Source organism: Dromaius novaehollandiae, chromosome 2 (genome assembly GCF_036370855.1).
Source record: "Dromaius novaehollandiae isolate bDroNov1 chromosome 2, bDroNov1.hap1, whole genome shotgun sequence".
NCBI classification, from domain to species: Eukaryota; Metazoa; Chordata; class Aves; order Casuariiformes; family Dromaiidae; genus Dromaius; species Dromaius novaehollandiae.
In genome coordinates this window covers 131,751,207-131,765,717 of record NC_088099.1, presented here as the reverse complement: position 1 = coordinate 131,765,717, position 14,511 = coordinate 131,751,207, and the positions used below count along the sequence as shown (strand labels likewise).

Sequence of the window (14,511 nt, the reverse complement as noted above, 5' to 3'; positions counted from 1 at the left end):
CCCTGGAGGTCTTAACTGATCTCACTCAAGGCACTGAGCTGCTTGTAGCTCCAGTGTCCTGTGTTGCAGCTGCTCAGTAGGAGTTTGACGGAGCTCTGCTCCACTCAGTGGCTAAGCTCCAACTGGTCCATGTAATGCAACAGGAGCCACTGTGTGTGCGAAACAGGGGGTCCAGCTGGCTCGCGCCAGAGCACCCTTAAAATGCAGGTTCCCTCTAGGGCAAAGGCTGGATTTGGGTTGGGACACTTTGTGTCTCCATCAATGCAGACAACAGGGCAATACAAAAGAGCAAAAGGGGCTCCAAAGTATTCAGAAATAAAAGATAAGGCAGGTCCTGAGTGTGTTCAGTAGCTATTTCTGTACAGACCCCAGTTTGCGTCAATCTCTTGATGAGTAAATCCAGGAAATACAGGGCGCACTGAGCAGTTTCTCAGACTCCTGGCCCACTGGCCCTACCCACAGAACAAACTGTAGCCATCCTCCTTGTCGAAGGCCCTCAGAGGAGGAGTTTGAGTGTAGGCACAAGAGTGCAAGATCCTCCCTTGATCCATCCCAGAACCAATTTGATAATGGACAGGTTGCAAATGCAATAAAGTAATTTTTTTCTACAGGAAATGCTGCCAGCCTATTAACTGTGAGTGACATTAAGACCAGCAAAGCTTAGTAGAAAGGCTCCATGAAGGTACTGTTCTAAGGGCAAAAACTGAAGTGGTTTAGGGACAGATTCTAACCTGGTTACACCAACGCGATTCTGGAAGAGCTCCCCTGCTTCCCATAGTGTTACATTGGGATTGCACCAGTGCAACTGAGATCAGACTCTGGCACGGACAGAATAAATGCCATTTGTGCCAGTTTCCTAGTGGGAGTGATTGATTAGATCTGGTTGAGCTTGCTCTGTCCTGAGCAGGTGTGGAGCAAATTTGCCCTGACTCAGTCAATTAACTTTATCAGACACTCAGAACCAAGAGCATGAATACGATAACAATGTGTTACAGGCTCCATACTTCTCGCTATACCTGGTCTCATGCTACCAGCATAAACCTGAAGTGATCACTAAAAATGGTGCTCAAATCTTGTACAGTGTGGGCTTTTGGGTCCAGATTAATCCAATGCATGAACAGAAGTTTAGTGACGCGCTGAAACTAACACTCTTTCATGGGCTTCATTTGACAGGCAGGAATAATTACCACTGCTAGAAGCTTCGGGTTTGGCTTTTTTTGGTGTTTTTTGTTTGTTTGTTTGTTTTTGTTTTTGTTTTTGTTTTTTTACTTCAGGTGAGCAATACACATAAACTATCCTGAGAAGTCAGGGGATCCTCAGGGAAATCACATGGTAGAGTATGAAGAAGGGAGGACTGACTTAGAAAAAGAAAACTTGGACCAAGAGACTAGATGTGGAGATGCCCAAAAGGCAAATCTGATGTGTTGTGTGACACAGAACATGTGCCCCATGGCGACTGGGTTTACCAGACTTGAAGGCCAGTGCTGGAGCCTCCTTATCCCAACCATCTGCCATTATTCTGGGAAAGTCTTGGATAATTTCCTATGGCCATAGCTAAGAGAGGGAAGAAAATCCCATGTCCTGTTTCTAAAGTCTAAAAAGGTCTCAGGGTTTGAGACTGCCTTTGGCAGTTCAGGCAAGCATCCCTTCCAGTCCAGCAGCCGGTCAGACTAGTATAAAGTTGACCTCAGCAAATGTGCCTCTCAAGAAAACTGAATGTCAGTCTTCCTTGAGCTCTTAATTCAGGACTATTGACAAGAAGTAGGCTATAGTGATTGGAAAATGAAACAAGGAGCTCTTGTAGCAGTGGAGATGGCTCCTGGCTGACCACCAATGACAATACATAAGCAGTAACTAGAGGCAGCCAATGCTGCCGTGCTGCAGTGGTGCAGAGGTGAAGTTTGCCCTTCCTCGCCAGGGCTGCACTCATCGGGGAGGTATGCAGTGTCAGCTGAACAGTGCTCACCCGAGCTACTGTGCTGGCTGCTGGAATATAACATACTGCCATTTCTTTTGTACCTGATCCAGCTACCGCTGACGTCAAAGATTAAAGTGGTTTCTTTCCCTTTTAGCCTGGTTTGATGCTATATGTAGGTATGCAGAGGGCCAGGGATGTGAAAAGGCTGCCTACGCTCTTCCCCTGATGATGTGTTGGTGGCTTGCAAGTCCCCAGTTGTACTCATTACCTCTTAGACATTTTGTAAGTCAGACGCACCCAGCTTGCCTCAATCCACATCATTTGTTTTCAACCTCATTTAAACTCAGTTAAATCAATCCATTGTCCAGACTGATGGTTGGTGAGAGAAATAAGCCAGTAAGAAAGTAAATCAGTTTGAAATGTGTTCAGGTGTCCATGCAAACCTATCTCTCAAAGATGACTGTCATGTTGGTGGATTCAGTCTGCACATCCATGGAGCCCCATGCCTCCAGCATTCCTCTCCTGGAATAATCAAATAACTCTTGCAATGCAAACATCAGTAAGTCTCTGTGACAGCCTAGGCAGGGACTAAGGATATTAAATGTTTTTGTCAGTCCTCTGGTTGCTGATTTTTATTCTCAGAAAGGTAGTTATGTGTAAGCTTTATGGTACCTGGACTGTTTTTGGTAATTGCGGCTGTGTTACAAAATACTTTGAAAGCTAAAATTCCTCTCAAAACTGAATTTTAGGATTTTTTTTTTTCCATCACAAGTATTTGGCCTCTTATCCTGTGTTGCTTTCAAGCTAAGATATGGCAGCTGGTAAATAGATTCTGGATCTGAACAAAGGACCAACTGAGCTACCAACGCAATATAGAGCAACACCAGTGCTGCTGTAAATCATCCCCAGATGCCGGAGTTCAGCAGCTGGAAATCTCAGGAGCATGGCAGGACATCTTCCTCACCTGTTTATACCTTCCTATCTTTCCTTCCCTTGCTGCTGTGGCTGCAAAGAGGTGGAGTCCTCTAGAATGCATCAGCAGGCCTCTGCCCACACAAAATCAGTGGCAGGACTGGGACCATAGCTGGCAGCATGCTCTCCTCTGGATCACATCACAAGTTCAAATCCCGCTGCAATAGTTTGGCTCAAAAACATCATGAGCTGGTGTCACAGTGCTAATCAGAGCTAGGCACTGTTACAAGGGGTTTTCCTCTCGGTCATAGTCTCCACGGTTGCTAAAAGATTCTGTGTCATTTCTAACACCATAGAGATTAACATTGCCACTCCACCTCAAAATGAAACGAGGCCATAAGGGGATGGAGGGAGGGAAGGAAGGAAGGGAGGGAAGAAGGAAGGAAGGGAGGAAGGAAGGAAGGGTAGAGGAAGGGAGGGAGGAAGGACACAATATGATGTCAAGTACTAATGATACATGTTACTTCTTCATTTTTGTTATATGCCATTTCCTCAGATCTAGTCTGTAGCCAGAATTGCTGCATTGTACTACAGTAAAGGCAAATAGAAATAATACCTAGGAGAAAAAATATCATCTAAAAGAGGGAAAAGTTCTCCTAGCTTGTGTTATGTGCAATTCCAGGCAGTGTAACAGTGAAACATGAGTTGAGGTTTCCCGGTTTCTGTGAACATGCTATCTTTTAGAGGTTGTTACTCTCATAGCTTCTAAACTTTGTGATATAAACAGCAAACCTAATTCTGAAAAAAGCACCTACCACACCTGATTACCATAACCAGGAGCACACACCTTTAAATCAAAAGTCAGTTGAGTTGGAAAAGGTTTAAGTTTTTTCAATAAATTACTTTTTATAATGACTATAAAAGTTATATAGTACACAGAGACTTACTAGAGGAAGATAGTTTACTGTACCTGAATTGCTGGGAATACTTTCTGAGACATAAAGCTGACAATCAGACATCTGAGTGTGCTTGAAAAACATCATCTACCAAAAGATTAAAGCATGAATTTAGTAAAGTAATCCAGGAAGGAAACCCTTTGTTCTTTCTTTTTACTTATCATGGCAACTGAAGCAACGTAAGGGGAAATGAGCTCACACTTTCATTCAAAAATAGTTGAAATATAGGAAGAATCTGAAAACAGAATTATTTTTCCCTGTTAAATATATGGATTGTAGCGAACTGTATTTCAACACATTTTTTAATATTTTCTGCCCATGATAAGTTATTAAACATATAAAATTGCTTTATTTATATAACAGAGTTGCTGGCATTAGTATTTTTCAATATAGCAACTTCTTAAGTGTATATGGAGTCTAGATGATCTTTTAATTACAAGGGGAAGAGGAAAATTACTAGGAAGAAAGAGGTTTGTTATTCTATGAAAAAGGGAACAAAGAATGATGGTTCCAAACTAGCAAAATTATCGAAATTCATTTTTTAAGAAAAATAAAGCACAATTAGGAAAAAAAGACCTTGTAGCTAGAATTGTTGAAAGGAGGTCATAAGGAAGGTTCAGAGGGAGAAAACTAAGTATGTGAAACTGAGCATGTCCCTGTGATGTGCAGCTTGGGGAGAAGAGGGAATTAACTAATGAACTTATCCAAACTACGGACAATTATTTTAAAATGTTCCTAAGAGCTCTGAGAGGTCTGAAAAGAAAGGGGAGCATGTTACCGGTCTTTAAAAAAGGCAAGGTAAGAGGAAAAGAAAGAGTGAACCTGTCATCTACCATCTGGTAAGCCTAACTTCAGTCTGCAGTAATATAGTGGAAAAAATATTAAAAGGTAAAAATCCTTAGCACTTAAGGGAGAATGGATCCACAACCAATAAACAGCATGGATTTATAAAGAAGGGAAGAAAGGCACACACAAGCATTTTTTTCTTCATATAATTGCAAAGTGGCGGCTGAAGGGAATGCAGAAGATGTAATATGCGTGTGTACCAACATATAGGTTTGGATGTATGGCCTTCAGTAAATTAAATAAGATCTAGCAGTGTGACAAAAAAAAAATCCAATGTAATTTTTGGGCTCCTATCACAGAGGCATCGTGTCATGTACCAGGGAAGTGATAGATGCCTCTCTCAGTATACAATAGTGATGAGATAGCACCTAGACTACTGCCTTCAGATTTAAGTATTTTCAGTATCAGAAAGGTGAACTGGAAGGAGTTCAAGAAGCATGGAAGAAAAAGGAAAGGCCTATAGGAACTGATTGGCAATGAAATAGTAACCAAAAATAAACATCTACAGCTTGGTCAGACAAAGGTGGGAAGAATAAGCTCAGTGCCACATTCCTTACAGCGAGGAGTTTACGGAATAAAGAAAATAGAGTTAAGTGTGAGCGTGAAAGCTGGCCAGGGTGTAAAACTTAATTGTATAGGGCCAGAGCTCTGGCTTCTGCTCTTGCTGAGACCCACACGAAAATCTGGGGTGTGTTTGAAAGGAGCAGAGAGATGAGGGATTATTTTGAGAGCTAGAAAAAGGAGAGGAGCAATTAGATGGGAATGGACGAAGCAGGATTCACGCTGAAGTTAAAAGAAGCAAACAAATAGCCATAACAGCCAGCTCAGTTAATCAGGGAAATAGTTTGCCAAGGAGAACTATACCAGTAACCCTGGTCTGGCCAAGGCATGTGTGCACACGCATTGGACACCATGCACATTAGCGGGGAAATGGCTTAGAGGCCTAAAAGAGGGTTCTCTGTTTGAGGAAAGGAAGCAGAAGTACTAAATTGCATGAGTGGAGATGGGCAGTATCTGTAAGTTTTCAAAAGTACACTGAACTCTGACAGGATCTTTAGTCTTTCTCTATAAACCTCAGTATAATGCATTTATCTCTCCACATACACCCGGTATTTTTCCTGGATCTGGGACACTACCATGCTGTTCCAGTCAAAGGCTATTTCAAGCGCATACATTTCGCCTCGTGTCTGTGTAATGTGTACATAACAGCTCGAGGGGCTCCTGACCTCTCCAAACGACTCCCCTTAGCCGGCAGGCTTCGGCTTCAGAAGCAGACCAGAGGGCTGGCTCTTCCCTCCCCTTGCCAAAGCGGCGTTTCTCGCAGAAGCGATGCCGCGTGCCGCCCCAGATCCGCTCCCGCGCAGGTTGCGGCGCCGCGCTGCGCTGCCCCCGCTGCCCGGCAGATGGTGCTGTGGATTTTGGATGCGGAGCGCGGCGCGGGCGGGCCGGGCCGGGCCGCGGGGGGAGCGCCAGGGCACTTGGGCCGGGGCTTTCACAACAGCGCCGCGCACACGTCCGCTTTTCCTTTCCTCCGCGACGCCCCTTCCCAGCAGCGGGTCACCAGCTCTGGGCTACCGGCGTGGCACCGCCAACCCGAGCAGCGCCCTCGACGCAGCCCTCCGACACCCTTCTTCTGCAAAAGCGGTGGGGGTGTCCCCCGAGCAGTGTTTCGCAGCCCCTCTGCCCGCAGGTTTCCCGAAGCCCAGCTGTGCCCCCCGACGCCCCCATGGCGCTGCCGGGCCGGTCCCACGCACCCCCCAGCCCCCGACCCACGGCGGCGCCCCGCAGGGCCCGGCTGCCCCCGCCGGGGAGGCTCGGGGCACCCAGCGCGTCCCCCCCCCACACACACACCCTGCTGCGCTCCCCGGGGCCGGTCTGCTGCGGGGAAAGACCCCCCCCCCACCAAACACGGGAACGGGCCGGTGCCCAGGTGTTCTCCGTCGAGAGACTCCCCCTCTGGGGAGCTCCGCACGAGAAGCCGGTGCAACGGGGGGAAGTTTTGCTGCTGTTCTTTTCTGTCTTTTCTTCGCCCTGAACGTAAATAAAGTTTGCCTAGGAAGAAACCAGGCAGCCAGCTGCGACGGACTGGCTCAGCCCGAGGGAAAGGGGGCCGCTGCTGGAGCCCCGGGCGGCCCCGCTGCTCGGGGAGGCCGGCTCCGGCTGCGGCTCCGCTCACGGGCCCGGCAGCTGGCGGCGGAGCTGCTGCAACAAGCAGCGGCCGAGGAGAAACTTGCAGGAGATCCGCAGCCCTCAGCTCACTGGGGGAGCACCGGGCACGCCGTGCTCGTCCGGGTCAGCCGGGGAGCACTCTGCAGAGCAATGTCCTGGTCTGTCTAAAGTCTGCCTCGCTCCCACTCGGCTCCTGGGCAATTTGGAGAACGTCTTGTCTCCTGGAGGTTTTGCAGCAAAGGGAAAGCACGGGCCTGGGGAGAGGGAAGGGGGGTTTAACTTCTCTCCCAGGTGGGAAGCAGGAGAACAGACTCACTCCGGAAGAGAGCTTGCAGGAGAGGCTGTCAGAACATAATAATCGCTGTGATGTTCGCTGTCACCTGTATTCTCGGACCCTCACAGCCTTTCCTAGGGTCGGGGGCTCCCCCGTGTAGGTGGGGGTGACACAGTGAAGTTTGCGGCTGGCTGGGGGCACCCTGCGGCTGCCTTTGCTGGGCGCTGGGCTGGCTCTGCGCCGGGCCGGGCCGGACCCCCCCGTCCCCAGCTCGGGCGACTTTCACGACCGAAGCTGGACTCTGCGCTGCAGCGGCCTGCTCGGTCCTTCTGCGGCTCGGCTGCGGGCTGCTTCTCTCCCGAAATCGTGAGCGAAGGGACGTGAAGCCAGGGGCATAGGGCCACGGTACAATTAAACCAGGTAACGAGACGCTGGGCAGATGTGTTTTCATTGCGCTGTAAGATAAATGCTGTGTTAAATGCCTGACAACTTCCCAGAAGCAATCAGCAAAAGTTTACGAGTGCATAAACCTCAAAGACCATGCCTCGGTATTTTTATAAGCCCCGCATTTAAAGCTTCTATAAATTCTTCTGCCTGCTTCCAAACTAAAGTTGATGGAGACTGTTAAACAGCCACTTCCCTCGAGAGCGAGCCTGGAGGAGTGGGGACAGGGCAGAGTACAACAGGCAGGTCCGGGAGAGGAAAGAGGGGCTTTCTGTTTCCCCCCTTCTCTCCCCCCCTCCCAAGCTAAAGTTTGATAAGAAGTTAGGGCATTAAAGCTTGGCAGGTCACAGAGGACTGGATCGGCAAGATGACTGGGACACATGCAAGTTTCAAGAGCGGGGGCAGACAGAAAGAAAGGGAAAAGAAAGGCTGAGGCTGAAGAGAAATAAAAGAAAAAGCGAGACAGATGAAGGGACGGACAGAGCCATAAACAAACAGGCGTACAGACAGATTCACGGGCAGATCAGAAACAGAAAGCCTCGACGAGAAGAGGGAGAGTTGTCAGGTGCGGACTGAAAGTCTGGGCAGCACAGCCGAGGACAGCATCATCCCGGAGGTCCCTCAGATGACCCCAGCCCCCTGCCCCGAAGGCCCCCGGGGAAGGGGGGTCGCCCCAGCTCCGCCGCCTCCCGGGCCGAGCGGGGCAGGCGGCCGCCACCCGGTGCCGGTGCCAGTGCCGGTGCCGGTGCCGGTGCCGGGCAGAGCCCCGCCGGCCCCACAGCTTGCGGAGCAGATGAGCACCCCGCCCCAAAAGTTTCAGGCGCAAAGGGGGGAGGCAGCATTATTGAAGCCATAGATCAGCGGGAGAGATCCAGGCAGAGACCTCTGTCTTCGGAGAAAGAAGCTGAGAGCAATGAAACGTTCCCTTAAACCATCAAATTATAATAACAGTATCCGTCATCCTTAAGTGACCACATCAGTTTTACAAGTTGGATATTAAACATGTTTAAAAAAAACCCCACCTATCGCGATTATGAAGCCCGTTGTTTACGATCCCAGGGAAAATGAAGTTGCTAATTGGAAAACAATAAACCTAAGATGCCTTTGGATTAATAATGATAGAGGTTAAGTGTGGCGTGCCTCGGGAAGGCGGGGGGGTGCGCGGCGCTGGGTCCTTTGGACGCCGATCAGGGACGGGCGCAGCAGCCAGACGCGGGGCTGGGGGCCGGGCTGGGGCGAAGCCCCTCTGCGGAGGGCTCGGCTCGCGTGTTCCCCTCTGATCCGAGACACGGGGTGAGGAAGGTCTGCATTGTAGTCGTGTCCTTGCTAGATGAAATCTCAGTCAATTACTTTCAAATCTGCAGCTTGGCTTCTTTTCATTCTTTCCAGGTGAAAATTCAAACGTTTTCTGTTGTCGCCTGGTCCTTTCTTTCCTGAAACAAGGCACCCAACTGTTCTGATATTACCATTCAAAAACAGGTTCTGTGGCAAACCTCATTTGTGAATCTATTACAGAGATTAATAGATTATTTCTCCTTTTTCAACTAATTCTCAGTGGGGAAATTTAACCATATGGTAAGGAGAGAATTAGAATTTCATCACATTAGAGCAAAATGTAATGAAAAGAGTCCAACACCTGGGGCCAACTCTGAAAGACACAATTAAAAGGTTTTTAATGAAACCAGAGAAACCAAAAATTTCATAGACTTCAGTAATTCTGCCACATAAGAATGATTTACTGAAAGGGTTGGGAAATATTGTTTTTACTGATGTCATAAGAATGAAAACCTTCCACTAAATACTGTGTGCTTGCAGAGCGCTTGCGAGGGAGCGAGCGCGAGCTGCTCGTGTCTATTATTAGAGGATCGGTGGGACAAAATTCAGACAAATACTTGGGTTGCCACTTCAGTGAGAGACCCTGACAGCACGGACGAGAGGGTGCCTGCATCTGAGAAGATGACACTGAAGCCGCAGGAAGAGAGCTAGATATAACATTAATGAAGTAAAAGCGGCTCTGGGGCCCTTGTCGCCCTGGCACGGGCAGCTGCATCCCAGGGCTGGGAGCGGTGCAGGATGCTCCCCTCGAGCAGAACTTGCAGGAGGGAGGGACGGAGCTGTAAAGACAATAATAAAAAGTTTGGTCGGTTTTGCCTTCTCTCGCCCCCCCCACCCCCCTTCTCCCCAGACCGGTTCATTTTCAAGGTAACTGATGGTGCTTTATATTTTTATAGGGACACAGGGGATATTCATTATAAAGCAGCAATCTGCTACTTGCAAACTGCTGAGGGCAGGAGGAGGGGGAACCTCCCCGCAGTTTGGGCTCCGTTTGTTTGAGAGGAGAAAAAGGGGGCTGGGGCAACGTTTGCCTCCCACGGAAGCAAGGTGAACTTTGGCGGTGGGCAGCAGCGGGCACACCGGTTCGGCTTGGTTTGGGTTTTTTAATTCCCCCGCCCCCCCTCCCCGGGGATCTTTTTCTGCAAAGACGGGTGGGGGTGGGAGGGGGCTATAAGTTAATGTAAATGCAGGGTGGGGGTGGGCTGGGGGGAGAGGGTGTCACTCCTGACTCCACGGCTAAGTTAGCAGAAGTCTGCTGGCAGCACTCGGAGGGGGTAGTGTTCAAGCGGGCTTTTCTGCAGTGCAGGGCTGTAATTTGCTGAAGGAGGCAAAGAACATCCTTCGATCTAAGTAGGGCTTTTAGTGTGCTCATTGATGAGTGAAAGTCGCCACACATGTCAAGCTAAAGGCAGTTGTTGGGTTACTAACAGGACACAACGTCTTGCAAACATATGCGTTAAGCTGTGTATACAGATGGCAGGGAGAATAATGGAGCAGGCGCCTCTTATAAAGCTCTAGCTGCTGCCTGTCTTCAGACCTGGGAAATGAAACTATTCAGACTCAGGGCCAGATAGCGCCTGGGATTGTTTGTTACCGTTTTAATCCTATTAATTAAAACGTTAACCTGATTGGGTAGAAAGCTCTGTCCCAACAGGCGAGTCTTCTTCATAATAACCTACTCTCAGAGATAATGATGTAAAAGACTCCCCCGTCTGCGGCGGCTGCTGGTTGATGGGTCCGGAAATCTCTTGAAGGTGAATCCAAGCAAGATAAACGGTGGAAGCGGCTCGGCTCGCAGCGCACAATGCCCCAGCGCGGCGCCTGCTGAGGACGAGCCGCCGCCGGAGCCGCAGCCCGAGCGGAGCCGCCGCCGGAGCCGGAGCCGGAGCCGGAGCAGGGGCGGCCGCGGCGCCGCGCACGGCGCAGCCCCGGAGGGAGCGAGGAGGCGACTGCTGAGAGCGGGACGCGAGGGAGTCGCCCGCCGCGGCGCGGAGCCTTGGAGCAGCGGGCCGGGAGCTGACGGGGGCGGAGGAGGAGGAGGAGGAGGAGAGCGGGGGGACCGATGGAGCGGGCGCTGGGGCTGCCCGCAGAAGAGGACTTGTTCCACAAGAGCCTCGCCGCCTCGGCCAAGCGCATGGAGTCCGCCTTCCGCTCGCCCCCGGGGCTCGACCTCTCGCACCCCCGCGACCGCCAGCCCTCGCCGCTGGCCTGCTACGAGGCGGCCGAGCCCGAGGCGCTGCTGCAGCCCGGCGTCGGCGGCGACCCGCTGGCGCTGCCGCCGGGCTCCGTGTGCGTCAAGTACGGCGAGAGCGCCAGCCGCAGCTCGGTGGCCGAGAGCAGCGGCGGCGAGCAGAGCCCCGACGACGACAGCGACGGCCGCTGCGAGCTGGTGCTGCGCGGCGCCGGGGGGGACCCGCGCGCCGCCTCGCCGGCGGCGGGCGGCGGCGGCGGCGGGGGGGGCGGGGGGCTGAAGGCGGCCGAGGGCGGCTGCTCCAACAGCCACGGGCACGGCGGCAGCAAGAAGTCCAAGGAGCAGAAGGCGCTGCGCCTCAACATCAACGCGCGGGAGCGGCGGCGGATGCACGACCTCAACGACGCGCTGGACGAGCTGCGCGCCGTCATCCCCTACGCGCACAGCCCCTCGGTGCGGAAGCTCTCCAAGATCGCCACGCTGCTGCTGGCCAAGAACTACATCCTCATGCAGGCGCAGGCCCTGGAGGAGATGCGGCGCCTCGTGGCTTATCTCAACCAGGGCCAGGCCATCTCGGCCGCCTCGCTGCCCAGCTCTGCGGCCGCGGCCGCGGCGGCCGCGGCGGCGCTGCACCCCGCGCTCGGCGCCTACGAGCAGGCGGCCGGCTACCCCTTCAGCGCCGGGCTGCCGCCCGCCACCTCCTGCCCGGAGAAATGTGCCATTTTCAACAGCGTCTCCTCCAGCCTCTGCAAACAGTGCACGGAGAAGCCTTAAGCGCCGCCGCGGCCCCGCCGAGGGCGCCCCCGCGGCGGCGGCGGCGGCGGCGGCCGCGGACGGACTGCTGCGCGGCCCTGCCCGCGCGGACTGCGCCCCGCCGCCCCCCGGCGCTGGGCCCGCGGGCGGCGGCGGCGGCGCGGAGGGCAGCGCGGCGGCGGGGGGCGGCGGCGGGGCGGGAGCGCGGCCGGGCCGGGCCGGGCCGGGCCGGGCCGGGCCGGGGGTGTCGCCGCGCCGCTTTGCCGTGCCGGGGCGGCCGGGCGCGAGCGCGGACAGAGCAGAGGCCGGGAGGGAGCGGCACCGGGGAGGCGGCGGCAGCTGCGCGGGGAGGGAAGGGGAGACCCCCCGGCCCGGCGCGGCGCGGCGCGGGGAGGGCCGCGGCGGCGGCGCGGAGGGGGACGGGACAAATCAGCGAGGGCACTCGAACATAGGCTTTTTTTTAATTATTATTAGTAGTATTATGATTATTCTGAGCCAGGCAACAAACAAACTTGAAATGTAAACTTATTATTTAAACGACTCGCAGAGACAAAGAGACTGGACCATTCCTATGAAAGACTTTGTATTTTTTATCGTCTCTAAACTTTGATCCTGTGAAAATGCGCAAAGTTTTGGTGAGAGTGATTTAAAAAAATCGAGACGGTTAAAAAGCCGACACAAAATAGCCGATCAAACTCCCTGCTCCGTGTGGCTGAAAGTATTGCATTTTTAAAAGAAATATTTATGTGCACCTTGTTTCTTTCCACTTTGCAATGATGTATAAACAAGACATGATATTTATCTGTTATTTTTAAACGACCCTTCCACGCCAACAATATTTATCATGTGTTGAGGTCATGGGTCCTATGTGCAGTTACTTTAAATGCTTCTAAAATTCTGTTTATGGATTAACTTAAACTGTGTGCCAAGTGTTTAAAACGTTTATTTGCCAACAACGTATAACGAGAAATGTTGATGTACCAGAGCTGCTTAGGTTTATGAAAGGTCATCTGGATTTTAAGTTGCATCATCCCTGTATTTAAATTGAGCTTTAATAAATTGCTTCAGTCCAAAAATTACAGGAAAGGTGTATTCTTAATCGCTGAACCAACTGATTTTTGAAAGGGTATTCTTTGCATTATAACAGGTAATAGCTATTTACTTTTACAAGGCATCAGAGCAATAGCTGCTACAAGAACATTTGCCAAGCTAATGTTTTCCCAGGCGCTGTGTTTTCAAAGGTATAATTTAAACCGCTTTTAATGTGTATGTAAATTATTCTGACTGTGGATGATTATTTAAGTTGAAATACTTTAAAATACTTTAGGCTGATTTGCAGAACGCGTGGAATTCTTCTCTTTCCTTTTTTTGAGGGGAGGGGTGGGGTGGGTTTTTTTTTTCTTTTGGAAGAAAAATGAGAGATGAAGAGCAAGAAGTAGCTATTTACCCAAAGTGAGCCTTCAGTTTGAGTTTGCATGGCTGGGTGGCTGTCTCTCTGCCATTTGTAAATCAAGATTTTTTTTTCCAAAAACGAGTCCTGCTATTTTCCACTACTTGCAGATAATACAAATTCGGACTGTCAGGTTGGATGGCGAAATAGGAGCCATGATGGATCTGTTGGCAGGTCACGGATGTGTAAAGAGTGATATATATTAAATAGGTCAATCAGATTATGACAGCAACGTACGATCGTTTGTATGTGTATCTATGTTGGAAAGAATCTTTATTAAAATATTTTGAACAAACGTTTGCATCCTGCCGTGCTTTGTGGAGCCCTGTAGCTGGGGTTTAGGGACGGGGTGGGGGAGGGGAGGGAGCATCCTCTCCTGCGCCTTGCTCCGAAGCGCACCCCGGCGCCCCGCCTAGGGTGCTGCCCGAGGGGAGCCTCCCCCTCCCTCCAAACCTGGGAGCCGGCCCTGCTCCGCACCTGGCCCCGGCGGCCGCTCCGCCTCGCTCGCCCGGGCGGGGCCGTCCCGAAGCGGCGGGGGCCGGAGGCCCGGCGGGCCGGGGGCCGTCGGGCGCCGCAGCCCGGGGCGGCCGGGCCGGCTGCCTCCCCGCGCCGCCCGGCGGCCGCCGAGCCGCGGCTCCTCGCGCGGGGGAAGGGGATAAATATTTTCTGCTCCACTTCCCATCAAAAAAGATTAATCAGAACCTGTAACTTTTCAGGAAACATAACTGTAAAGTGCCGCGGAGCTGTGGGAAGGCAGCCCAGAGAGGGTGGGCAGATCAGCCCCCAGGCGCAAGGAGAAGCGTCTCTCAGCATTTACTAGACAAAGGCTGGGTGCGCCTAATTATGATTATTAAAACAATTTCCATGACGATGTCTAATATTATGTTAATTTGAAAACAACTGTGTATGAAAACTGTCGACTATAATACCTAAATTCATTTAATGAAACACATCGTTAAGGCAATTAAACCTCCTGGATGTGATTAAGGAACATAATTACGACACTGTTCTGCGCCATAATTGGGTGTCTTTAATCAAGGGGTAAAGTGATCAGCAACACAGCCATTAGTTTGTATTGTTCTGTCTCTGCTGTCCATCATTCTGATTAGGAATTAACCACCGCCACCAGCTTGGCTTAGTGCGTGTGTGTGTGTGTGTGTGTGTGTGTAGGGGCGAGGGTGAGTGTGTGTTCGTGCATACAGCATCGCAGGACACATTTGCTGCAAGATTTACTGCTTAATATTTCTCATTACAAGCGAAGGC

At 51.4% G+C, this 14,511-nt stretch overlaps 1 protein-coding gene across 1 annotated transcript; it reads left to right on the top strand.

Annotated features, from left to right (window-relative positions):
* The first annotated feature begins 10,122 nt into the window (after positions 1 to 10,122).
* On the top strand, positions 10,123 to 11,922 carry BHLHE22 (basic helix-loop-helix family member e22). The gene has a single exon (XM_064505480.1). It carries the CDS (start codon positions 10,917 to 10,919, stop codon positions 11,817 to 11,819), a length of 903 nt encoding a protein of 300 aa, XP_064361550.1. The 5' UTR covers positions 10,123 to 10,916; the 3' UTR covers positions 11,820 to 11,922.
* Positions 11,923 to 14,511: the final 2,589 nt, after the last annotated feature.